At 47.3% G+C, this 26,246-nt stretch overlaps 1 protein-coding gene across 1 annotated transcript in view; it reads left to right on the top strand.

Annotated features, from left to right (window-relative positions):
- The window catches only part of CSMD1 (CUB and Sushi multiple domains 1), a 1,869,885-nt gene extending 1,861,280 nt beyond the window's left edge, over positions 1 to 8,605 (top strand). The window contains 2 exon segments of the mRNA XM_055335505.1: positions 2,373 to 2,505; positions 6,465 to 8,605. Of these exon segments, the coding sequence (XP_055191480.1) occupies positions 2,373 to 2,505; positions 6,465 to 6,624 (293 nt within the window). The 3' untranslated portion in view covers positions 6,625 to 8,605.
- Positions 8,606 to 26,246: the final 17,641 nt, after the last annotated feature.

Here is a 26,246-nt window from a genome sequence, read left to right as displayed (position 1 = left end):
AATGTGAAGCATCACTGTGGAGGGCAATCAGGTAAGATAGGGCAACAGTGGAAGTCACAAATTCTGTTAGGCAGTGATTCTACGGGGTAGGATTTACCCTGTATATTTAGACTCCTGCTGATGTCTAGTCATAGGAACAAGATTTCATCGCAGCATTAGGACAATACTGGAAATGGCCTAAATGTTCTTCAAAGGTAGATTGGCTGGAAAAATTCTGGCATAGCCAATTAGTACAATACTATACACCTCCGAAATAAACCTGATTCATGAGTGCTGATGAAGAACTTCAAACATATATGGTTAAGTTTAAAAAGCCAAATACAAAAAAAATAAATGTATTTAGTATTCCCATTTTTTTTAGAAAAGCACGAGAAGAGAAACTAACATACATATTAATAGTACATGGCTGGAAGGGCATTGAAAAAACAGCCATAAAGAGGAAGACTAGCATTAAGGGCAAAGAGTGACACTTTATTTCCATTGTCCTTTCTATTCTTTATATATTTTTTATGCCATTTTCATTAATTTCATGCGCACTCTACTGCACGCCCTTTAAATTACTGAAGCAAGGGTAAATAAATAGCTGCAATTAACCAGGAGCTTCTGAAGGCATAATGTCCTCAAAATACACTTCGCTCCATAGTTCCCACAGATCTCTTACATCGCTCTGCGTTACGATGCCCAGCCTCCCTAGGCATGCTGATTTTCCACGATTTTATTGGCAAGAAGCCTGATACCTATTATGGTGGAAAGTAGATAGTCTTGTCTGCAGGTGACAAACAGTAACTTTGGTTAATTTAAGCAGAACCCAAATTTATTAGAATGAGGCAAAGAGACTCACAGAATTACGGCAACCTAGAGAATGAGGCGTGGTAACTCAACAGAGGCTGGTGGGTGCTGAGGTACTGTCTGCACCCCGTTTCACTTCCACGCACACCGTGAGCAACCACTGTGTTCTAGGTTCTCTTGCAGGCACCGGGATTCAGGAGGAAAGCTGGCCAGCCAGCTCCCCGGCATAACGGAGCTTCTGTTCTATCAACATGGGGACCGGCAAACTTGCGCGGTTTGTGCTGTGTGCTAGGCATCGTCCTGTGGGCCAGGCAGCGGAGGTGTCCTGATATTTAAATGTCACCTCAAATCAGAGGATCTGGTGCCCCCTGAGTGCTATGCCTCAGCTCCCAGTGCAGGTGGGGTCACCACTGGACGCACCACCGGGCACTCGGCCCGTCCTCAGGCTGTTCCTCTGCTGCAGCCACAGGCTGGGCTCCCACCATTTCAGGGTGTTCTGCACCAGCCACTCTGATTCAGTGCCCAAGGTGGGGGCTTCCAACGGGATGCGAGATTTAGAGACAAGTGTCTGACATCTTCCCCTTCCGTGGAGGGTGGTGAATGCATCTGATAATGAAACATGCAATCCGATTGATACGTGCTGATAAGGAAGGCTCTCAAAGAATTAGGGTTAAGTTACAAAGAGCCAAGACCAATTATGAAATATATTAGAAATATGCTATAAAATATTAGACCTTACAATGGTAAGGAGTTGCAAAATCCTGAATCTGCTGAGGCAATGACACATCACATCATTATGACGCCTTAAATGTGAAAATGATATTTTTTAAAGCTATTTAAATACATTTAATATTTGATTGCTCATTTACATTTGTGGTTTGTGGAAAAAAGTGAAATAGAACTCTTTTATTTGACATTCCATAAATGCTGGAAATATACTTCTAAAACCAGGTCGGCTTCTTTGCAGCAATTCTGACAGGTTCAGACGACCCTCCTCGGAATCCACTGCACACGCACACTGAGTGGGCTCATCCGATTCAGGCAAATACATTTCAAAATTCATTCTATCAGTAAACTCCTAAGAACAAACCTCCTTATTTGGCAATAATTCCTTAATAGATGTTTTCTGATTAGAATTTTCAGTGTTTGCATCCCTTACAAGGCCACACATCTACCCGCCATTCTGTCGATATGGATCATAAATTCACGACTACGTCACCTTTGTGATGTTTGAGGCGTTTACATCTGCCTTCCCTTCTAGTGGATGGAAATATGTTTTATCACTATTTCGTGTCCTCATAAACTTACCTTATGAACCATGTTCTTCAACTCCAATGAATTTTGCATAAGAAAGATTACACCCACATATTCCCATGTGTAGAACGAAATGCCATGTATGGAGAGACCTAGTTTCTGTTAGTTGATCATCAACATATTTTAAGACCTTTCAAAAAGAGTTACCAGTCTAACTGTGGCATCGCTTCCTGTAGAGTTTGGACCCATTTATACAATTTACCGTAAATTTACGTTTGTTGGAGTATGAGTACGGTACCCGCAAATTAATTATTCCTTTTATTTTCCAGATCCCTTAAAATCTGACCAAGACTCTTCAAATCATTACCACGGCACTAGTAGTGGCTCCGTCGCAGCTGCCATTCTGGTTCCATTCTTTGCTCTAATTTTGTCAGGGTTTGCATTTTACCTCTACAAACACAGGTACTGTGAAAACGCCAACAGTATGAAAACGCTGTGCTTGTAAAGCGCTGGTCTGGTGAACATGCGTCTGCTCCCTGTCACATGCATATGTGTGTTGCACGGCTCTGCAGTATTCTCTCAGACGTTAAGGATGCTCGTGAGGCAAGGTTTTGCTCTGCCATTTGCCATACTTTTTCAGCAGGCCGAGTTTGAGGAGTGAACTTTAGGAGAATAAATAAATGGATTAAGAAATAACATGCTATAGTTCATAGTTGATCGAAAGATGCAATAAAGGACCGGTTTTCTACTTCAAGGTCCACAGTCAGGGATATTAGGGTGCTATTTCCACCTTCCAGCAGAAGATTGAACAGAATGTTTTTTTTTTTAAGGTTTTATTTATTTACTCATGAGAGACACACACACACACACACACAGAGAGAGAGAGAGAGAGAGAGAGAGAGAGAGAGGCAGAGGGAGAAGCAGGCTCCATGCAGGGAGCTTGATGTGAGACTCAATCCCAGGACCCCCGGGGTCACGCCCTGGGCTGAAGGTGGTGCTTAACCACTGGGCTACCCGGGCTGCCCCAAAATGCTCTTTATGAACACTTTCAACTCCACGAATCTGTGATTTTTAAACTGTTGATTTATTCCTTTCTTTGGCAGGTACAAACTGAGCTCTTACTATGTACTAAGAGATATTACATGTTCCATCCCTTGAAAATGTGTTCTATCTCTTAATTTCCATACCCCCACTAGCTGAAAAATGACAACACTTGACAAAACCAACTCTAATGAAATAGATCCTTTCATTGGAGTTTGTAGATGCTCCTCCCTCCACGCGCCACCCCCCCCCCCAAAAAAGCGAGACTAAGCTGTGGAGGAATTTTAAGTCCTTATACATTTCATCTTTTTCTGGATGATGTATTTCCTGGAAGAATGTGACACTATGCCAAACTGTTCTAAAATACTATTTGGGGGGATGCCCAGGTGGCTTAGCAGTTAAGCACCTGCTTTCAGCCCAGGGCCTGATCCTGGAGACCTGGGATCAAGTCCCACATCGGGCTCCCTGCATGGAGCCTGCTTCTCCCTCTGCCTGGGTCTCTGCCTCTCCCTCTGTGTGTGTGTGTGTGTGTGTGTGTCTCGTGAATAAGTAAATAAATCTTTAAAAAAATAAATTAAATAAATAAAAATAAAATACTATTTGGAATAGTGGCATTCTCAAAAACAAACAAAACAACAACAACAACAACAAAACCTAGAAAAGAAAAAAAGGAAAAAAACTATGATTCTCTAAAATAAGAGTATGTTAAAAGTGTTTAACATTCATCTATATAATATATATATTTCTATTTCATAATTCTGGTTTTAAAATCATCATCATCATCATCCTCATCCTGGTTTTAAAAAAGAAAATCTGCTGAGGAGTTTTTCAATGACTCATAGGTAAACTTTAAATATGTGCTTTCTTATGCCTCTTAAACATGTGTAAAGTAATTAAGAATATTAGAAACTATATTGCATAGCTGATCACATGTATGTCTTCACTTTGTTGTGGTTGGTAACGTACTTCCTTTAAAAATATAATTCTACAAAAAGGAATCTCAAATGGTACCTGACAAAATCAAAGATTGGGTCATCTGTATGAATTAATTAATTTGGTTCGTTTGAGGAAACAGTATTCTCCACACCCAAGCCTGATGAGCCTTATCCTCAAATTTCTCTTTGAGGCTAGTTGAAAATGTAGTAAATATATATTAAAAAAATTAAAATCCCACCGCTTTATCCGATAAAATACCATCCTTGAAAGTGCTTCTCTACTTAAAGAAGTAGAAATCTCAGAAGCGTCTTCACACGTTTCTCCAGGAACCATGATACCCTTACAGAGAGAGACCCATATGGTAGGAATTTCTAATTCCTACAAATTCGTTTTTTTGTTCTTTTTGGTTCTTGGCATGCGTGTCAACCCCAGGGAAGGAGGCAGCCTTGGACGTTCTTCGTCCCCTGTCTGGAGGGGGCCTCCGGGAGCCCCACTAGTGTCCTCTGCCTGGAGTCCGTGCCCCCCCCATGGGCCGGCCCTGAGGACTGGGGCATCGGGGGGGAGCACCTCTGGGTGTGTGTGAGCCCCTGTCGGCCTCCCCAGGCCTGTGGGCCGGGGCTCTGGCCGCCGCCAGGCTCTCGCGTCCTTGTCGTGGGGGCCGCGCTGGCCAGAGACGTGCCAAAGGCCACCTCCCTGCACAGCCGTCAGGGGCCTGTCAGCACATGAGTCCCGAAGTGACTGCGTCCCGTGTGCTCTGTCTCTGTGCCCCGTGTGGGTGGGGGGCTTCTGCAGGAGCAGGGCCCTGACCCGCAGGCGGCCCATAAAGCCCTGTGAGTGGTGGCTGAGTCCCCGGGGTGCCCAGGCCACCCCCCTCGCTGTGCTGGCTTCTCAGCCTCAGCAAAGATGCTCCTTAAGCGGCCGGCCCCGTGTTTCTTCACCTGCAGCCTCACTCCCACTCAGGTCTGGGCTTCCCTCATGACCTCATGCATCAGGCTGTTGCCTCCAGCAGGGCTGGGCCAGACTCAGGACCCCCGGGGGCTGCTCCGCACCTGCTTCCTTGCCCCCAGTCCTGAGCCCATCCAGCTCCCTGGGCCCCTGGCCCTGTGGGGTGCTGACCCCTGGCCGGGGACAGGACATGCAGATTTTAGGGAGCTTCACATCTCATTTACATTTGGCTGAATGTGATTATGAGCTTTGACTGCTGGAGCATTTTCAGACCCAACGTCAAAGACGTCCCCGGTCCCAGGAGTTGAAGTCTTCTCTTCTGATGACGGAAACCTAAGTCTCTGAGACGTGCACTTTCACTTCTCTTTTTTCTTCAAGGAGCATAAAGTAAATTAAAAAAATCTACTAGGGCCCCCCCGGGTGGCTCAGGGGTTGAGCGCCTGCCTTCGGCTCAGGTCGTGTTTCCGGGATCCCGGGATCGAGTCCACGTCGGGCTCCCTGCATGGAGCCTGCTTCTCCCTCTGCCTGTGTCTCTGCCTCTCTCTCTCTCTCTCTGTGTGTGTGTGTGTCTCTATGAATAGTTAAAAATAAAATGTTTAAATATATATATATATCTACTAGGAAATTATGGGAAGGATCCTCACATCCAATATCCAGGGATGTTTTTGCTAGTGTGGGTCTTTAAAGTTGTTTTGACCACCTGGTGTATTTCTCTTATGTAGTTTCTTCTGGAAAAGGGTTGGGGGGGGCAGAGACTAGATAGCTTTACGTCTTTTACATCTAAAAATCCTTCAATTTGGGCAGGAGCCTGCTTCTCCCTCTGCCTGTTTCTCCCTGCCTGTTTCTCTGCCTCTCTCTCTCTCTCTATGTCTCTCATGAATAAATAAATAAAATCTTTAAAAATGAAAATAAAAATCATTCCATTCAAATAAATAAATAAATAAATAAATAAATAAATAAATATCCTTCAGTTCTCTAATCGTAGATCGTACTCAGGGGTTCCCTTTTATGTAATCAATGTAACCGATAGTTTGACGCAGTGCGGTGTCTCCTGTGAACCTGGTCCCCGGCCACGTTACGTCCTCAACAACCGCTGGCAGATAGCAACGGTCACAAGGGTGGTGGACTAGAGTCCATGTTTCTGTTTCCCTCCCCCACAAGCAGTCCTGAAGGGGCGATGTGCTGACGAAGCGTCCCGCTTTCCGGAATGACTTCCCCACGGTCATGTGACGTGACGGACAGGTGTCTATTCCCAAATCCCGGGGACCCCGGCACGGCGGGCCCTCCCCGGTGGCCAAGAGTATTCCCAGGAATCAGATAGTTCCTTGGTTTGGAAAGGAGCAGATCAGGGGAGGCAGCAGGTGTGGGGCCGAGGACATGCGCGGGCCCTGCCACCGCCGCCCCGGCCCGTGCGCTCCCCGCCGACCTTCGGCCTCAGTCACTGAGCCTCTGTTCTCGAAACCTGGGTGCTAACGGTCTGTCCCTTCTTTGCCCTTTAGAACGAGACCAAAAGTTCAGTACAATGGCTACGCGGGACACGAAAACAGCAACGGACAAGCTTCCTTTGAAAACCCCATGTATGACACAAACTTAAAACCCACAGAGGCCAAGGCTGTGCGGTTTGACACGACTCTGAACACAGTGTGCACAGTGGTATAGCCCTCAGTGCCCTTAGGACTGACTCATAGCCATACCTCCGACGGACAAGCAGTAACTCCTTTGGTGCCACAGACCACCCCCTGCACTCCTGGCTTTGCGCGGTGACCGGTCGCGGGCCGCAGCCTGGCGAGGACGGGATGGCACGAGCCCCGCCGCCCGGCGGCCGGGAGCCACGGCGAGCGCAGGGAAGGCTGCGAGTCACGCCGCCGCTGCGTGCTCGACGCCTCGGACCTTCCGATTTCTGTGTGGCTGGGATGCCTTTCAATGCAATCTCCTGGGCACGTGGATACATCCTTCGGGTGCGGTGACAAAATGGTAGCACCACAACACCACAACACGTCGTTCGGTTGTTTTATGGTTTTTGTTCTTGTTTTAACCCCCATGAATAGGAACACTCTGAAAAAAAAAAAAAGCTCTCTCTCGAAGAAGACACCTTTCTGGTAGACGCACACACCTGCAAACGCTTCACTCTGTCCTTCCTGAGACCTGACAAGCTTTGAGGACTCACAGGTCCGCTCAGTGTCCATTCCTAGGGCCGTCCGCAAATTCCCCCGGTCAGCTGTCCTATTGCAGAATTTTTGATGCACAATTTTTTTGCACTAGTGTGTTATGAATGACTGAGTAAGATTCTGATAAAAAAATAAACTATTTACACAGGGTTTATACACACGATCCATTGTATATAAGCATCTTCCCACGCGGTCAAGCGAAACATCCACCATCCGTTCAGTTGGCGTGTTAGAGAGAGGAAGTGTCGCTGACGTGGCACAGGTGTAAGAGGGAAATGCGGTGTTGAAGACATTTATTTTATTACTGCTTCCTTTACTTACATGTGTGTGTCGAATTCATCGAAGATGTCGAAAAAGGAAAAAAAAAAGAGGCCTTTTTATGTTTCCTCCCGCACACACGGTCCCCCGCTCGGGATCGCCCGGAGCACCACCGCGGCCGCGCGGGATGGCGGGGGGCGGGTCGCAGCATCTCTCTCTGCCATGTACAAAATGTCAATAGTTAATTTATTTCCGATAGCTCGAGAACGTGCGGGGTCAGCCCACCGCCGTCTTCCTGTGCGCCGTGGTTTGCCCCCCGGGGCGCCGCCACCCGCTGGCCACGCATGAAAAGACGGTTACCAGGTGGCGCCTTGACCTCGGTGGGGCTGGGCCAGGATCCAGATGCCGGGTGTTCCCCTGGAGGCAAGGGGCGGTGACGCACACGCTCCCTGCCTGATGACACGTCTCGTACTTTGCTGTGGCTTCAGTTTCCTGCGAAGCCCAGAAGCAGAGACGATTTGGGTGTTTTTTTTTTTTTTCCACCTTTAAAGTGTATTCTCTGTACGTTCTGAGTTATGGTCTGAAGACGGTCGGTGTGACCTCCCCGCCCCGGGGTGGGTAGGGTCAAAGCGTGAAGGCCAGGACGTGGCGGGGAGACGTCAGATGTAACCAGATCCAGGCGAAGATCATGTTTGTCTTCACTGATACCGGTTTGATCAGAGACGTTTTGAACAGGTGATGCTTATTCTCTCATCGGGGTCTTCGGTTCGTTCCCAGGCCAGGGTCCACAGCGCCCGGCGGACACGGCCACACCTGGCGTGGAGGCAGACACGTTGGTTTCTCTGTTGAGCGTCTCAAGGCAGGACTTCAAACGTGAAAAATGAAAGAAAGAAAAAAAAAGTCGCAAACACCTGTCAGGATAATAGCTCATCCGTCCAAGTCGTGTGTGTCGATGTGGGCATTTCGCGGACTTCGTGTCTTTGGTTCCCACTGTTCTGTCCCTTGTTCGAAGGGGCGAGCGCCGTTAGGAGGGCCTGGCTGACCTCTTCTAGGGGCTTCTCGGCCTTCGGAATCCCGCTCCCGCGTTCCTGAGCACCATGCAGAGCTCCGTGCCCCCCCCCCGCCGCCGGCCGGCCCGCTACCGCGCCCGGAGATGTGCTGCGCGACCCGGGGCCGTTACCCGAGCTGTCCTCGGGCCAGAGGAGGTCAGCGGGAGCCAGAACCACGCGGAGGGGCTGGGGGGCGGCGAGTGCAGGGGGCGGGGGGAGCCGGGGCAGGGGACGCCCTACGCCAGGTGTATATATCTATACATACGTGCATATATATAAATACCTTGTACATATCTGAGTTTGAGTCATTCAAACTAGGTGCAAAACGCTGACTTCGGAGTCTGGACCAATGTCGCTCTTCCCCCGTCCCTGACCTGCTTGCCGGTCAACGACGTCACCAACTCCTGGACCGACAGGACACACACACACGCACAGAAACCACATATCATGTTAGACGTTATTTTCCTTTGTGTGCAGAGTCAACCCGGCCTTTGGTTGCCAGTTTGGAGCATGTTCTCAACAAACAAACAAACAAACAAACGAGAAAGAAAAAAAAAAACACACAAACAAAAACAGCCCACCCCACTCCGTGAAATCCTCCTGCGGGGATGCTGCATAGCCTCCTCCCAGGGTGTGTGCGGGAGCATTCAGATCTGCCGCCAGGTGTCGGAGGGCCCCGTGCAGGCGGCCGCACACACGCTCCCCGCGCCGGGCGGCGACACTCCTCCTGGAAGCCCCCGGAGCCCGGGGCGGGAAGGACCCCACGCTAACACCGGTCATGTGCTTCAGAGCTGTTTAAAACTGCTGCTTGTTTCACACATCTTTTGCCTTTCTTCAGGCTAGCTGCAATAATTTTTTTCTTCTGTAAGATATTTTGTAAACAACCACACACACACACACACACACACACACACAGAAAAAGAAAAAAAAAAGCTATTCTCAAACAGGGGGAAAGAACGCTGGTGTCACGATCAGGAAACCCACCGCATCTCCGCCCGCCCCGTGTTACCATCTCGCCACATGCTGCTGACATGAAGTAGGTGCAAACGACCTTTTTGTACAGAGATATATTTTTTATGAAGAATTTGTAAAATTATTAAATATGCTGTAATTTTTTGATTAATGTAGGTAAATTGTTAAAAAAAAGATAAATGTTTTTACGATACAGAACTGTAACTTTCCCAATAATGTACAATGTACCATCTCTAGCTGATTCTCAGTTCCGATCCTATCACACATGTATTAATATTAAAGTGGCCTGTTAAAATCAACAGTATCTTTTTTTGTCAAAAAAGAAAAAAAAGTTATAAAGAGAGTGTACTATAGCCTGTGCAATGCCACCTATCTTTAAAGCAAATCAGAGTTCTAATTAAATATTTAATTTTAGATTTCTATCTTCCGGTGTGAATTCATTCAAGCGGGTACGTGCATACGAGGGTGCAACCAGGAGGGGGGCTGGAGTGTCGGGGACGGGCTCCCAGGGCACCTGTGTGGGCTCCCTGCCCCACCACGTGAGCACCACAGGCCCCCGACAGGTGAGCCCCCACGTGTGGCCCGGCGAGCGGCACGGCGGCGGATCTCCCACCTCCTCACGGTTCTCCCAGACCAGGGAGGGATGCTGCTCCCGCCCCAACCAAGGGCAAGCCTGCGTCGTCATGGTTCGGGGGGAAAAATGGGAGTGAGTTCTTCCCGTAGACTTGACGGTGCTGAGCGATGACATGGAACGTGCTGCCCAGGGCGGCCTGCTTATCACACCCGAAGGAGGCGCCCAGGAGTCCCCAACAGGGCCCCTGGACTGCTCGGGCCCACCTGGCTGCGGGGCTGTGGGGACACGGGCCATCCCTGGGTGTCCTGAGCCCAGTGACCACACGCCAGAGACCACTGACAATAAAAGGAAAACCCCCGGCAGCCTCCAGAATTAGGTTTTCCTGCCTGCCTAGACCCTGGTCTCCCAGGAGCCACAGATGGGCTGGTGGGCCCAGACGGCACCTGCTAGGCACCCCCTCCCCTCCCCGTCCCTCCCCACCCCTCTGTGCCTGCTCCCCTCCCCCTCCCACCCCTGCTCCACTTCCCTCCCCCTGTGGTGCGGCTATGCAGGAGGGTCCGAGAGCCTCACACCCCAACCCATCCCCCGCTGCCCCGCCCGGGCACCGACCCGGACCCCGCAGCCCACCCTCAGCCCGGGCTCCTGGGAACCGCGGTAGGACCACTGTGGGTGGGGGCTGTGCCACCCGGTGCCACACACGCTGACACCCCCAAAATCCTGCCACTGCACTCTTGGCCTGTGCAGCCCGCAGTTCTCCCCTCCGGTGGAGCCGTCGGTGGGGGTGGTGTGGCCCCCAGGGCCGCTCTCCTCCTGGACCCGGTGCCCAAGAGGCATGTGGCCGGGGGAAGCAGCCCACAACACCCCAAGACCTGAGTCCAACCCCGCGGCCCGAGCCCAATCCCCACGGCCCAAGCCCGACGCCTGCGGCCCAACACCCCCACAGCCTGAGCCCAACTCCCTGCGGCCCCAGGGCCCGAGCCCAACCACCTCCACGGCCTGAGTCTGACCCCCGTGGCCCGACCCCGACCTCCTGCGCTGCCCCAGGGCCCAAGCCCGACTCCCCACAGCCTAACCCCGACCCCCACCGTCGCACCAGCCAATCCACACCTTCCCGAGGACGCCTTTCCCTCCAGGCCCCTGAGTCCCCCACCTCCCCGGGCTGCACAGCCGTCCCTGCCCTCGGTCCATGTGGCCTGAGTCCCTGCAAGGGCAGCATCGGGCATGGACTGCACCATCCGGGGCCGCTAGTCTCCGAGCGCAGTGGACCCCAAGCCGGAAGGGAAAAAGGATCACAAGGCGGCTCCAGCCGGCAGCTCTTGGAGCTCCCTTGGCCTGCCCTGCAGATCTTGTCGGTGAGCCAGAGCCTCGGGGTCCGGCCAACGACGGGGTCAGCAGCTGGGCTGCTCCAGGTCTGCAGGTCGGGCCGTCTCCGCCACGCTCTGGGAGAAAGGCTGGGGCAAAAGGGGAGCTCACACAGCCCCGCAATACTGCTTGGAAGGCAGCATTTTCATTTTTATCTTACATTTTATCCTGTGGGTGCAGTATCGGGGGCAATATCCAAGGGCGAGGCAAGGGGTTAGAGCAGCTACGTGACACCTGTGGAACGGGATACAGGAGAGCTGGGGAAGGAGGGCAGGTCGCAGTCTCAGGGGAGCGGGCCAGTCCAACCTTGCACTCCGTGCTGGGCGTGGAGCCTGCGTGAGATCCCCTCTCTCTCCCTCTGCCTCTGCCCCTAAAAAAAAAAAAAAAAGATGATGAATAAAATAAAACATCATCCTGCCGAGCAGAGTCTCAGACGTGCTTTCCTACATGTGAGCAAAAGGCTTTGCACACACGTGGTCTGGAAGCCTGAGAAACGGCGGCAGGGCCGCTGAGGGCTCCAGGGGTTGGGACCGGGGACGGAGGCTCGCCCTGTAACGTCTAGTAACGTGCACGGTGTGCGTGACCGTTCCCACGGTGGGGGCGGACCCCCGAGTCATGTGGAGATGGACGCGTGTGTGCTGTTAGCCAGGACGACATCCTCCATGCCGCTTGGGCCCGTCAACACCCTGTTACTAGCTACGCTTCATGGTGGGTGATTTTGTCCAGCTGGGTGCTCGTGGCTGGGCCGGGTGGGCCGCGCGGGGGGCTTGGGGCGGCCAGTGCTTGTCACCCGGTGTTCCCCACTGCAGACGGGCCTCCTGGGAGCCACCCCCGTCGTAAGCCCGGGAAGGTCTGCGGTGAGCGACTCGCATCGTCCCACCTTTTATATTAACATCATTCCTTCTCGGGAAGAACTTTGCCTTTGAAAGCGTGAGTTACTTCCCGCGACCGATCGTGGAGACTCCGGTTATTCGGTCTCCGGGGGCCTTTCAGCTCCCCGGGGCTGTGGGGGCCGCTGGAGGTTGTCTTTCAGGAATGAGACACCCAGGGGTTGCCTTTAGCAGGACGGACCTGGGGGTCCGTGAGGGCCCTACCGGCAGGAGCGCGGTCAGGGGGCTCCCGGGGGTGCCCGGGTCCGTGTGATGGTGGTGTCCTCTCAGACGAAGAGCAGCGATGCAGGCCGAGCTCCAGGAGCGACCAGGATGCGCAGCATGTGACACGAAGCTCGCGGGTGGAGGGGGGAGGGTTCCTGGGCCACTGGGCCGCCCTCAGGGCTCTGGGCAGTCAGAGTCCACCATGCGCCCCGCGAGGGCTCGGGCCGGCCAGATGTAAGCCTGAAGTGCACCGTGTGCCACGGAGGCTGTAGAACCCGGGCAGGTGGGGCAGGTGGTGGCCGCTTGGCCCCTCGCTGCTGGCACTGTCACCCCACAGTCCCGGGCCGGGACGAGCCCCTACGGGCCTTGGTGGCCAAGGCCGCACGGGACGGTGGCAGGTCCAGCCTCACTCCAGCCCCTGCAGGGCTGCGGCCTGGGACGTCCCTGCACATCCCACATGTCCCCCCCGGCTGATGCTGGTGCGAGGACGAGACGGGGTGTGCCTCTCGCCAGCTCTCCACTGCCCTGGACGGCAGCGCCCTGCAAGTCGGCCCCCAGGAGCAGAGCTCTGCTCACATCAGGCTGTGGCGTGCTCGTGACCCCTGATGACCTGTGGCTTCCCGTGGCCCTCCTGGCCCCCAAGATCTGCAGGTCCTTCATTCGTGATTTTGCCAACCAGAGCCCTGGGGAAGAGAGGCAGCCTCCCTGACGTAGCTGTGAGTGTCCCCTTGCAGAAAATGTCTATGGTGTGCTGCCCCCCCCAAAGCAGGTCTGCCCGTCCCTGCCCGTCCCATCCCCTCCCATCCCATCCCCGTCTGAGGCTCTGAGATGCTCCCGGATGATCCTATTTGGGACTGGGGGGCCGTGGATTCAGTAACTGATGTGGGGCAGTCCCAGCGGGCTCCCGTGGTCACGCAGGCGTGGGATGCTCTGTCTCCACCACCTTGTGGTTTTACATGCAAGACCGACAGCACCTCTTCTGGGGGAGCTTTATTTGCCTCTCGGATGGGAGCAGAAAAGCTGTGAGTCAGTGGATTTGCAGTCTTCCTCGAGGGACTGGGCTGGTGTCGACGCTGCACTCCCGCCAGGGCCTCCCCTGGACCCCTTGGGCTCTGACTTCCTCAGCTGCACAGAGGGGATGCAGCTGCCCCATGGCGGGAAGCCCCCGGAGGAGTCCCCCCACCCGCGGGGCTCCCCAGGGAGCCATGCTGTGCACCTGCTGGCTCTGAGGCCGCAGCCCTGGGTGACGTGGGCCACAGCTTCTCCCAGGGCCCACCCGTGACCCACGCAGGCAGCAGTGGGGCTGCCATGGGTCTCCGCCGGGGGCTGTCTGCACCAGCGGCCCCTCTGCACCTGCCCAATCCACGCTGCTCTCCCTCCTTGCACCTAGTGCTTGGGATCAAAACGTCTGAGTGTTGGTAGCAGGTGACTTTAGAAAATGCACAGCTGTGGGTGCGAGGGCGGCTCCGCAGGCTACACCTCCACGTCGTGATTTCAGCTCAGGTCGTGATCCCAGGAGCCCGGGATCCAGCCCCAGTGGGACCCTGGGCTCAGCGTGGAGTCTGCTCGCCCCGCCACCTCCATTCCTCCCCCTGCTCATGCCTGCGTTCTCTCTCTAAACATTACTAAATAGATCTGTTTTTAAAAAGATGTAGTTGCAGCTTAAAATTAAAAATGTCTTTGCTCGGGGGGCCCTGGGTGGCTCAGTGGTTGAGCGTCTGCCTTCGGCCCAGGGCGTGACCCGGGGTCCAGGGATCGAGTCCCATGTCAGGCTCCCTGCAGGGAGCCTGCTTCTCCCTCTGCCTGTATCTCTGCCTCTCTCTCTCTCTCTGTGTGTGTGTCTCGTGAAAAAATAAATAAAATCTTTTAAAAAAAGGCTTTTGCCCATAAGTTAATTACTATATGTATATATTTTACTTATAAGTGTAATTGCATTGGTGTAGCATCCTGGGTAAAATGACTCACATGTGTTGTTTCGCAGCCAAACCTTGAAAGGCTGCTTGCTCTTCAGTGCAGGGCAGAGGGGACACAGGATGGTGGAGCCACAGCAACCCCCCTCCCCGGGCACTGACCTTCCTGCTGAGCTCTCTGAGCTGCCATAGGGCCCGCGAGGCGGGGACGTGGGGAGCCACGGGGACACTCCTCACGGTGGCATCAAGGGGGGACCAGGGCACCGCCGCGGACACAACGCCAACCTGGAGGGCCGAACCGCCTGCAGGGGGTGGGTCTCCACGCTTCAGGGCGTGAAAGTCGGCTTTGGTTTTAAGAGGCACTATTATCGTGTGGACCATGGCCGAGGCCAATGAGAAGTCGCCGCCGGTGACAGCGCTGTGCATCCCAGAGGGCAAGACGTACCCCAGAGTCCAGCTTCACACCCATGACCACGTCAGAACAAAGTACACCGTGGAATCGCTGAGACCCAGTGCTTTTCCCTTCACACCCTTTATATCTTTTAGGTTTTAATTTTTTTTTATTTATTTATGATAGTCACAGAGAGAGAGAGAGAGAGAGAGAGAGAGAGAGAGAGAGAAGCAGAGACATAGGCAGAGGGAGAAGCAGGCTCCACGCACCGGGAGCCCGACGTGGGATTCGATCCCGGGTCTCCAGGATCGCGCCCTGGGCCAAAGGCAGGCGCCAAACCGCTGCGCCACCCAGGGATCCCTCTTTTAGGTTTTATATTAGAATTTATCCTTTAGCACCTGGGAGGCTCAGTCGCTTGGCCATCCAACTCTTGATCTCAGCTCAGGTCTTGATCTCGGTGTCGTGAGCGCAAGCTCACGAGTTGGGCTCCCCACTGGGTATGGAGCCTACTTACAAAAAAAAATAACCTCATACTTTGTGCTACTTATTTGAACGTATGTTCAGAATAATATATTACAATCAGTTGACTCCTCCTTTTTATGCTTTGGTTCCACCTAAAAGGGAAAGATTGTTCTATTTAATGAGTCAAAAGTGTGCAAGGGATGCTAGCACGGGGAATCGCCATGGGGATGCGGCCAAACCCCAGAATAATGAACCAGGGAAATGTGAAGCTGGACGCCCAAGGAGCTGAGGCTGCTGAAGAGCACGGGAGGTTGTATCTACTCCTGCCACCATGGCACCGGCGTGGCCTTGGGTGATCCCAGAGCCAGGAAAGAGGGAGGTGTTCTCAAATATGGTGGAGACCATGAGCCACTTCATTGCACAGACTGATTCCTATGAAGAGGTTCTGTAAAGAAAGAACAAAACCACACTCATTAAAGTGACATGTGTGTGAAAATAGAAAGAAATGCTAGGAGCTCCTCTGCGTGACCATACAGAACGTGAAGTTTATTTATTAAACCTTCTGCAGGATAAATAGTGACACCCCCTTAGGTCTGGAATAGTGGTTACAATAGATAATATTTATGGAGCATTAATGATGTGTCGCCGACTATTTAAGCTGCTTACCCGTATTAACCTATGATTGAGGATGCTCAGCGTGTAAATAAATCACTCTGTTCATTTTCTTGCAAAGCTACACAATTCAGTGACCTAATTAAAAATAAATGAAAACTTCTAAACCTGAAATGAAAATCTGACTCACAATTCTAGCTTTGTGGCTTCAATGACATTGCGTGGAAGTCACTGCCTTCGAAATGGTATTTTGCTGTTCAAGTGGAGAGTTTCCATTATTCATCAGTTGACCTTTTTATTTCTTTGTGCACTAATTAGCTGTACCATTTAATTATGCATAAAACTCTAATTGATGATAGTAAGGGTGTCCAAATAGCTCCGTCAATCGGTAGGAACAAATTGGGATTACTGGGTGGCTTTGTTAGGTTTCACACCAAAGGGAGATGTGTAATTACCCATCCTGTGTGCTTTTCCTCCTAAAAATGATCAGGATCTCAGAATCATCAAAGTAGTCATAGATTAAGATTCAGAGCTCTGCTAGTCACCCAACCTCATTAACCCCAAATTAAGCACATGTCAACCCCGTGTAGTCTGGCCGCAAGCTTCCCCGTCTTCAGACGCCCTCACTACATTTTAGAAAATGTGAGGTAGCCCAGTAGACTTTGTTTTGCTTCTTTTTTTTATTATGTTTTTATTTTTGTTTGTTTGTTTTTAATTTTTGTTTTGTTTTGCTTTTTTTTCTTTGTTTTAATAATAAATTATTTTTTTATTGGTGTTCAATTTGCCAACATACAGAATAACACCCAGTGCTCATCCCATCAAGTGCTCCCCCTCAGTGCCCGTCACCCATTCACCCCCACCCCCCGCCCTCCTCCCCCTCCACCACCCCTAGTTCATTTCCCAGAGTTAGGAGTCTTTATGTTCTGTGTCCCTTTCTGATATTTCCCACACATTTCTTCTCCCTTCCCTTCTATTCCCTTTCACTATTATTCATATTCCCCAAATGAATGAGAACATACACTGTTGGTCCTTCTCCAATTGACTTACTTCACTCAGCATCAAACCCTCCAGTTCCATCCACGTTGAAGCAAATGGTGGGTATTTGTCGTTTCTAATGGCTGAGGAATATTCCATTGTATACATACACCACATCTTCTCTACCCGTTCATCTTTCGATGGACACCGAGGCTCCTTTTGCTTCTTTGATCAACATCCACAGCCAGCTGTCCTACTGAAGCAGAAGTAGATTGGAGCTTGAGGAAATACAGGATCTCCTTATTCCCATCAGGATATCATCACATTCCTTTCTTATTGTTTTACTTTTAATTCAGCTTTTAGTTTTAGTGGAATTATACTTGCGCATAAGTTAGAGATAACATGCTGCGTGAGATGCAGCCACCTCCCTGTACGTCCGCCCCTCCCCTGCCCAGGCGACGACCACATCCAAGTCTTTTCATTACATTTTTTTTTGTGTGTGTGTTTGGCTCTATACTTGTGAGTATTAATTGCTAATTACTGGGTTTTATTCTGTGACAGTATTTATTGCAGTTTGCTATGGAGGATGGTGATTTGCCCAGCCTCACTCCTGCCTTCCCCAGGACACCGTCCATTTGTCCTTCCTCCCATGTTTCCCGTGGTAATCTGCCCAACCCTGACCCCTCCATCATTAGAACCCCAGGGGCCACGCACAGCCAGGCCAACTACCCCAATGCCTCTTCCTCTCCCAGAGCAACTCCATCCCTTTCAGTTCCTGCTCTCAGGCCTTCTCTGCCTCCTGCACGCTTAGTGTTCTATTGAGGAGACATCACGGAATGTCTTTCTGTTGGGCATTCTGTCCATTTCCTTCCATACGATGAGCATATCCTGGAGATTTCTGACCTGGTCCAGTCTGGGCTGACACCTCCCCAGACTGCCCAGGCTCTCCCCTCTGTCCTGCTGAGGGCTACCTCTTCTCCTTCCCTCTCTTGGGTTCGAATGCCCCTCAATCCAGGCCATCTTTCTTTTTGGCCTATTCACCTGTTCCGGTGGTGCGTCCCTCCCATATTACCTCAAGTATGAGCATTTAAGAGTTATATTTCTGAGAATTTGTTTGCCCCAAATTGCCTTTACAGTACCATTATTCTTCATTGATAGGTTTGTGATCAGTTCCAATTTCAATGTACATTTTTCTTTAAACCGTGAAGGTGTTATTTGATTTCCATCTACCTCCCAGGGATGCTATTTAGAATCTAATGCTCTATACTTTTTTTTTAATTTTTATTTATTTATTTATGATAGTCACAGAGAGAGAGAGAGAGAGGCAGAGACACAGGTAGAGGGAGAAGCAGGCTCCATGCACCGGGAGCCCGACGTGGGATTCAATCCCGGGTCTCCAGGATCGCGCCCTGGGCCAAAGGCAGGCGCCAAACCGCTGCGCCACCCAGGGATCCCTCTAATGCTCTATACTGATTAAAGGCTCCACACGTCAAGAAGATAGAACAATTTTAAACATATACACACCAATCAAAGATCCTCAAAGTGCATGAGGTAGGTAAAACTGACAGAAATAAAGGGATAGACACTTTCACACTTTTGGTGGGAGACCTCAGTGCCCCCACTTTCACTACTGGGCAGACTGATGGAACAGAACTCCAGTAACCACTGGAAGAAGAGTCCTCTACAACGGACCTGAAACACACGTACTGACAGTGCACGTAAGAACAGCTGCATACATTTTTTTTCTGAGTGCACATAGAATATTCAGCAGGTAAAATATATGGCCCCCAAAACAAGTCTCAATAAACTTAAAAATATTGAAGTCATCCAAAGTATCTTCTCCAACCTCAATAGAATAAACTAGAAGTTAACAACATATGACATCCATGTCTGTTTCTTCTAATGATGTTTGACTTAAAGTCTATTTTATGTGATATTAATGGAGATAGCCCTGCTCTACTTTTGGTTATTATTTCCATGGCATATGTTTCTCACTCATTTTACATTCAATCTATTTGTGTTATTCAACATAAAGTGAATTCTTACAAAAAAGTATACAATTGAACCACTTTTAAAATACATTCTACCAAACTATGACTTATTTGGAATATTTAATCCATGTGAAAGATAATCTTATGAGTTGATTTAGCTAGGCGATGGGACCCAGTGTTTGGTCAAACACTAATCTAGATGTTGCTATGACAGTATTTTGTAAGGGTGCCAAGGTACAATTTTTTTTTTAATTTTATTTACCGGGACACCTGGGTGGCTCAGTCAGTTAGGCATCAAACTCTTGATCTCAGCTCAGGTCTTGATCTCAGGGTCCTGAATTCAAGCCTCATGTTGGACTCCATGCTGGAGTGGAGCCTACTTTAAAGGTTGAGTCTGTAGTCTTGTATCTTTCATCACTTTTAGAAAATTTTCAGACATTTTCTTTTCTTTCTTTCTCTTGCTCTGTTCCTTTTTATCTTTTAAAATATATTGACTACCCTTCATTTCTGCATCTTATAATTTGATCTCACAGTTTGCTGAATAACTTCATGGTCTTTTTCTATTGCATATTTTTTCTCTTTAAAATAAATTATTTTAAAATAAACTTTATATCAATTTTACATATTTTATATATTTCATTTATTTATTCATGAGAGACAGACAGACAGAGAGAGAGAGAGAGAGAGAGAGAGAGAGGCAGAGACACAGGCAGAGGGAGAAGCAGGTTTCATGCAGGGAGCCTGACGTGGGACTCAATCCTGGGACCCCAGGATCATGCCCTAGGCCAAAGGCAGGCGTTAAACTGCTGAGCCACCCAGAGATCCCTCAATTTTATATTTCCAAAACGATTGAACTCATAGTATACAGTTTTCATAAATCTTTCTATCCACTTTCACCTAATATTAGCATCTTGAAATAGTATGGTAGAGTTGTTATCGTGAATGAACCAATATTGATAATTAATAACTAAAGTCCATAGTTCATTCAAATTTTGTTAGGTTGACTTTATGTCCTTCCTCTGCTCTCAGATCCCACATGACGTTGCGTTGAGTTGCCGTGTTCCTTCTGCTTCCTCTTGGCCTGAAAAAATTTCAGGATTTCCCTCTTTGCAATGTCTTTGGTGGCTTTGATGAAATCCAGTATTTGAAATCTTTGTTGAGATTATAAGGTGCCTTTTTATTGGAATTTGATATTTTTCTCATGGTGTTTTCCTCATGGGTTTTCTCACTGGGATTATGGGTTGGGGGAGGGAGATCCCAGATGTGAAGTGCCACTTTTATCACATCATACAAAGGCCATATAGTAGCAGCACGGCAGCATGACTGCTGATGTTGAACCCAATCCCCTGGCGATGTGGTGTTTCCTGGGATCCTCACTGCCATATCACTCTCTCCCCACCTCTTTGTGTGTTGCACCATTTGGAGGAAGTCCCTGTGTGTGGCCCTCACATACACAGTGAGGGATCATGTCCTTCCTCCTTGGATATGGGATATCTACATATATAATTTGGGATTCTTCTCATGGGAGACATGCCTCCTCCCTCCCATGGATTCACTGTATCAGCATCGACTCGAGGATATTCATTTGGTGCTTGGTGTTATCATGTAATACACTTTATTTTGTTCTGAAAGTGTTCCAGTTAGAGCCAGTGGAAGTCCTTTTAATTTCCATTTGAGTCTGTATTTCCTTAAGTTCTAGTACTATGGTTGCTCCCAACTGGGTTATGTTCTGTCCCTGTGGTAAAGTAAGTCACTTCTTCAAAGAGCCTGGCTCTTTTTATTGGAGAATGATATTGGAGGTCACAGACTGGTCACAGACTGAGTGTCCTAACTGCTGTGAGGACATCGTTCTTGAAGTCATCTCAGCTGACAGAGCAGAGAAACAGATGTGCCAACTTGTGTACAAGCACATATCCATACCTATTTTATCTCCATCTATATCTATATTAACCTAAGTAAAAAGCCACTCTTACATCTGCAAGTCTAATTCATTACCACGTGGATCATTCTAGAGTGTCCTCCCTTGCTTATCTACAAATTCCCACTTCCATGGCGAAAAATCTGTCTATGGCCAGCTGCCCCCCACTTACTTAATTGTTCAGTTCCAGTACATCATATGCCCGTATCAGAACTGCTGATCCCTTAGTTAACAAGCTTTTCAGCCCATGTGCAGTGGATATGCAGTTGTGTGTGCCTTCATCTCACAGACATCACTCCCTCCAAAGCTCCTGGGTCAATACCCAAAACCTCCTTTCATGAGGTTGACTCATATATTTGAAATACAGTTACATTCTCTTATCAAAGTCTCCATTCCTTCCAGTCATTCTCCAACTTCTAAAATGAGTTTCTTTGAAGTTCCATGTGTGAAGTATCCCTCCTTGAGCTGTAAATTTCTGTGGGTTTTGAGAAATGCATAATGTTCTGTATCCACCTTCTCAGAACCATATGGAATAAGCTACTGCCTTTAAAATCTCCTGTCCTTCAACTGTTCATTCCTCCAACCTGTTCACCCAATCCCCAGACAACCACTGATAGTCTTATTGTCTTTACACTCTTGCCATTTCTTGAAAACCATATAGTTGGGTCTCTATAGTATGCAGACTTTTCAGACTGGATTCTTTCACTTCACAATAAGCATTTAAGGTTCCTCCATGTCTCTTAGTGGTTTGATAGCTTGTTTATTTTTATTGATGAGAAGATCCTGTTGTATGGATGTGCGGTAATACCATTTACCCTTCATCCGTTGAAGGACACATCCGTTGCTAACAGCTTGGTGAGGATGAGTGAAGCCGATATAAATGTTCATGTGTAGCAATGTGTGTGCACATAAGTTCCCAACTCAGACAAAAACCTAAGGGCATGATTACTGGATCATAAAGGAATATTGTATTTATCTTCTTCTAGGGTGGCTGCTCCATTTTGTATCCTCACCAGCAATGCATGAGCATTCTTGTGCTTCACATCCTTGCCAGTATTATGCTATTGTCAACTTTTCAGATTCTAGCCATTGGAATAGGCGTGTAGTGGTATCTCATGAACTTAATTTTCAGTTTCTTGATAAAAAAAGATCTACTTGTGTTTCCCCATCATACTTACTTGCCATTTATATATCTGTTTTTGATAAGGTATGAAACCTTCTGCCCATTTTTGAACTGGACTGATTGTTATGAGTGAATCTTAAAACTTCTTTGTGTATTTTGGATAGAAGTCTCTTGTCAGATAAGTAGTTTGGAAATACACTTTTCCAGCAAATGACCTGACTTTTGATTCCTTTAAACATATCTTTCACAGAACTTGAGTTTTCAATTTTAATAAATCCTTGTTTGTCATTTATTAAGCATTCAATAGATATTATTGCTCTAGCTTTTTGGTTATATTATGATGATGGCCTTTATAGTGATAAATATAATGAAGACATAAGTAATGATTTCCTGAAAGTGAAATAGGGTATTGTGGAATCGGATCCCCAAACACATACCTTCCTACTTCATTATTCAGGTCTGGTTGAGTTCTCATTGATAAAGTACAACACTGATAAAAATTTAGCATCTGTATTGTCAGAGAGTAAAGTAACCAAAGAAAAATTCCTTTGGAAAACACACAATTAAAGAAACGTAGATTAGAAATTTTTAGGGAACTAGTTCCCTTTATTCCCCTATGTTACAAACCTGACAGGCTTATTCTACTTTGACTTGATAGCTATTTCTTGGCTTGATTTTTGAAATGTATGTGCACAAAGCCACAAACACACCAATGTTGACTTTGCAAGTTTGAGTTACTTAAAGTGAAAAAAGGGGAATGCCTGTGTGTTTTACATTATGTCCTAAAATATGTTACACCAGCTACATAACATCTTTCTTTTATTTGTTTTTGTTAGCATGTGTGCTTTTGACTGATCTTGTATAAACTCTGTGCACAGTAATGTCCCATGAAAATAATCCTCCCTTCCGAACAGCCGATGCCTCTCTGCCTCCCCATCCGACCCCAGCTCGTCACAGGAATGCTGCTTCAGGTGTAAGCAACTCAATGCAAGGTGTCTTTGATTAAGGACAAGGACCTTCACTTCTGACCTTGCTCCCAGCTCTCCTAACTTGGTTCCTGCTGGGTCACTAAGATCACCATCCTCCCTTGTACACATTTTCAGAACAGCTGAGTCCCACTCCGTTTCCTCCTGCTGGGGCCCCTACACTTAGCGGTGCAGGAGTCTGGGTTATACTCGACAGGAGAGACTAAAGAATTGTGGCTGGAGAAGCAGGTGTTGCTAAGCTCTGTGGTCCTCCTCATCACTCCTCCCCATCACTCCTCCCCATCGCTCCTCCCTGCAGGCCTTGGTTCCATATTTCTTACTTTACTTTCCACCCAAATTTCCACCTTGTTACCTGACCTTTGTCATGTCCCCTCTGCCTGCCCCTCTGCCCGGGTCATCTAAACTCATACCCATATTTCATTCCTTACTCAAGACTCTTCCATCTACTGCTCTCTACATCACTTCCTCATTTCCTAAAAGAGTTGGGGGAAATAGTTAAAGAAACTCCAGCATTATATTCAGAAAGTTATTATTTTTACTTCAGTGTGTGTTGATTGATTGCTGGTAGTGACAGAGGTCACATTAGAATAACAGCAATGTGCACATGAAACATCTTAACAGACTCACATATAACAGCATATTATTGTCAAAACCTCACCCATGTTCGGAGACTGTGACATTACAAAGCAGGTTCTAAATGTGTGAATTCAATATCTTCATTCTGTAAAAGTTACTGAAACTATAAACATGATAGTGACATAAATCCTAATGTTAATATTTCTTTTTGGTAAAGTGACTTACTCAATGACCTGTTTATTAGAAATTAACTAAATTTCAGATTCCATTCTTTGATTTTGCTGTTCAGATACTTCCAAGCTAGTTTTATGTCCAGTCGTCTATTGACGACTGAGGGAGGTGCTTACTTCTCAACTAGAACTGTGATTTTGCCCATTTCTCCTTTTATCTCTACCAGTTTTACTTCCACATATTCTGAGGCTGTTCTGTGCAGTGTGCACATTTGGGGTTGTTATGTCTTCCTCGTAGATTGATCATTTACCATCTGGACTGTCCCTTTGTGTCTGGAGTAATTTTCTCCTCTCTCCTCCAGATAAAGTCAAGTGTATCTGATATTAATATAGCCACTTCTTTTTAAAAATTATGTTTGCATGTATGTATTTTCTCATCACCTTTTACTTTCAACTTACCAATGGCATAAAATTTGAAGTGAGTCTCTTATAAACAGCATGTAGCTAGATTCTGGTTTTATGCACTTTCCAATCTCTGCTTTTCAGCTGGTGTATTTAGGCCATTTGCCTTTAAGCAAATCACTGACATGTCAGACCTTAAATCTTCCATTTTACTATTTGTTTTATGTTTGTTTTCTCTGTATCTCATTTCTTTGTGTAACTCACATTGCCTTGCTATCTGTTACCTGAAAATATTTTAGGATTCCATCCTGACTTAGGTTTTGTGCTCTTGAGTGGATCTCATTGTATTGTTTTTATGGTGGTTGCTCAGGGTATCACTACAAGCTATTCCTTATTACAGTCTACTGATACTGGTATTTTGCTACGTTTGAGTAAAGTGTGGAAGCTTTTTTTTTTTTCTATTTAGATGTCTTTATCTTAACTGCTTTTAAATACCATTGTCTTCTCTCTTAGATGGTGTTATATATGATTTGTTCTGATCATCAGATGTGAACATGAGATGCATTAGGACAAACATTATATGTTCTCATTCATTTTGGGAATATAAATAATAGTGAAAGGGAATATAAGGGAAGGGAGAAGAAATGTGTGGGAAATATCAGAAAGGGAGACAGAACATAAAGACTCCTAACTCTTGGAAACGAACTAGGGGTGGTGGAAGGGGAGGAGGGCGGGGGGTGGGGGTGACTGGGTGATGGGCACTGATGGGGGCACTTGATGGGATGAGCACTGGGTGTTATTCTGTATGTTAGTAAATTGAACACCAATAAAAAGTAAATTTATCGTAAAAAAAATAAAACACTGTGTGTATTCACGTCTTGTCTTTCTGTTCATTCTTCCTTCTAGATGCTTCAAGATTCCTTCTGCTGTCATTTCCCTTCTGTTTGAAGAATTTTTATTAGTCTTTCTCTATGGATATTTCTGTTAACATATTTTTTTACTTTCCCTTTGTCTGACAATGTCTTCATTTCCTAAAGGGTAGTTTTGCAAGATACAGAATTCTAGCTGAAGCTTTTTGTATCAAGAACCTCTTGGTTACTTCCAGTCATCCAGGATGTCTCAGTGGGAGAAGATCCTCCTTGTTGAGTTCATATCATAACACTCTGTACTGATCGCAACATGAACAAAAACCTGTGCCTCTGAGCAAATGATCTTTAAGAGGAGATAAGAAAGATCCAGCCATGCAGAATGCCAAAAGAAGCATCTGCATGTCAAGGCACTTGATATCATCCAAAAAGTAGAAGTCCCTATTTCCGTATAGTAAAATCATTTTCTTTATGGGGTAAGGAAAAAGCCCACTGCAATAATTATTGTACATTATGTGTCTTCAATGTCCTTACGGAAATAACTTTAAAAGGGTAAACACCAAATAAAACAGTTAAAAATTCACAATAGAATGTTACATAGAAATTAACCAATGCAAATGAATAGTTTAGGAAATGTCTAATTAGGCAAATACCTAAAATATGAACCAGTTAATAGTCCAGAACATGCGTAATTATCTATTTTAGTTTAGGACCAATTAGCTATGGATAATTTAACAATAGTTGTTACCATATGTAAAATTTCAAATTAGTTGTAAAAGATATACTATCAATCCATTTTGTCTGTGATTTTTTCCTTGATTTAGTACTGGTGTAAAAGAAATAATATAGCCCCATTTTCTAAAGACAGCTTTGACATTTTCTGATTTCAGTCAATTGTTGAAGTCTACTTGCTATGCACACTAAATCCAGTGAAAATGGAAATCTTTCTACAGGAAATGCCATGGCACATGGCACTCTCTCAACTCGATATGTAGATATTTGATATCTTCCCTATGAATCTTTAATATTTTAAACTCCGTGTTATATAGCACTTCTGTAGAGGAAAGTCATTTATACATGCAAATCATCCTCCTTCATTCCGTATCCACAAGGGAAGCAAGGATATGAATTACAGCAAGTACATTTAACTTCACCTTAACTATAATTGATTGGCATCTGGGGTCTTTCTCATGTGATGGATCTCAAAAGTTTTATAATAGGATAAAATATTATCAATATTAATGAGTATCACTTTATTCTGAAGAACTATTATTGAATAAAAAAAAATCCTATCCAAAAGGGAAATGGGATGCCCTCTAAGCCAGTAATAGTCAAATATTGTTAGCAGCAGAAATGTTTAGGTAAAGTTAGATTGTACACATATGACAGGACACACTGATAACTGCTCCAATATCATGCCTA

The sequence above is a fragment of the Nyctereutes procyonoides genome, unplaced genomic scaffold (genome assembly GCF_905146905.1).
Source record: "Nyctereutes procyonoides isolate TBG_1078 unplaced genomic scaffold, NYPRO_anot_genome, whole genome shotgun sequence".
Lineage (NCBI taxonomy): Eukaryota > Metazoa > Chordata > Mammalia > Carnivora > Canidae > Nyctereutes > Nyctereutes procyonoides.
The sequence above is the reverse complement of the archived record's forward strand: the minus strand, read 5'-3'. Positions and strand labels throughout refer to the sequence as shown.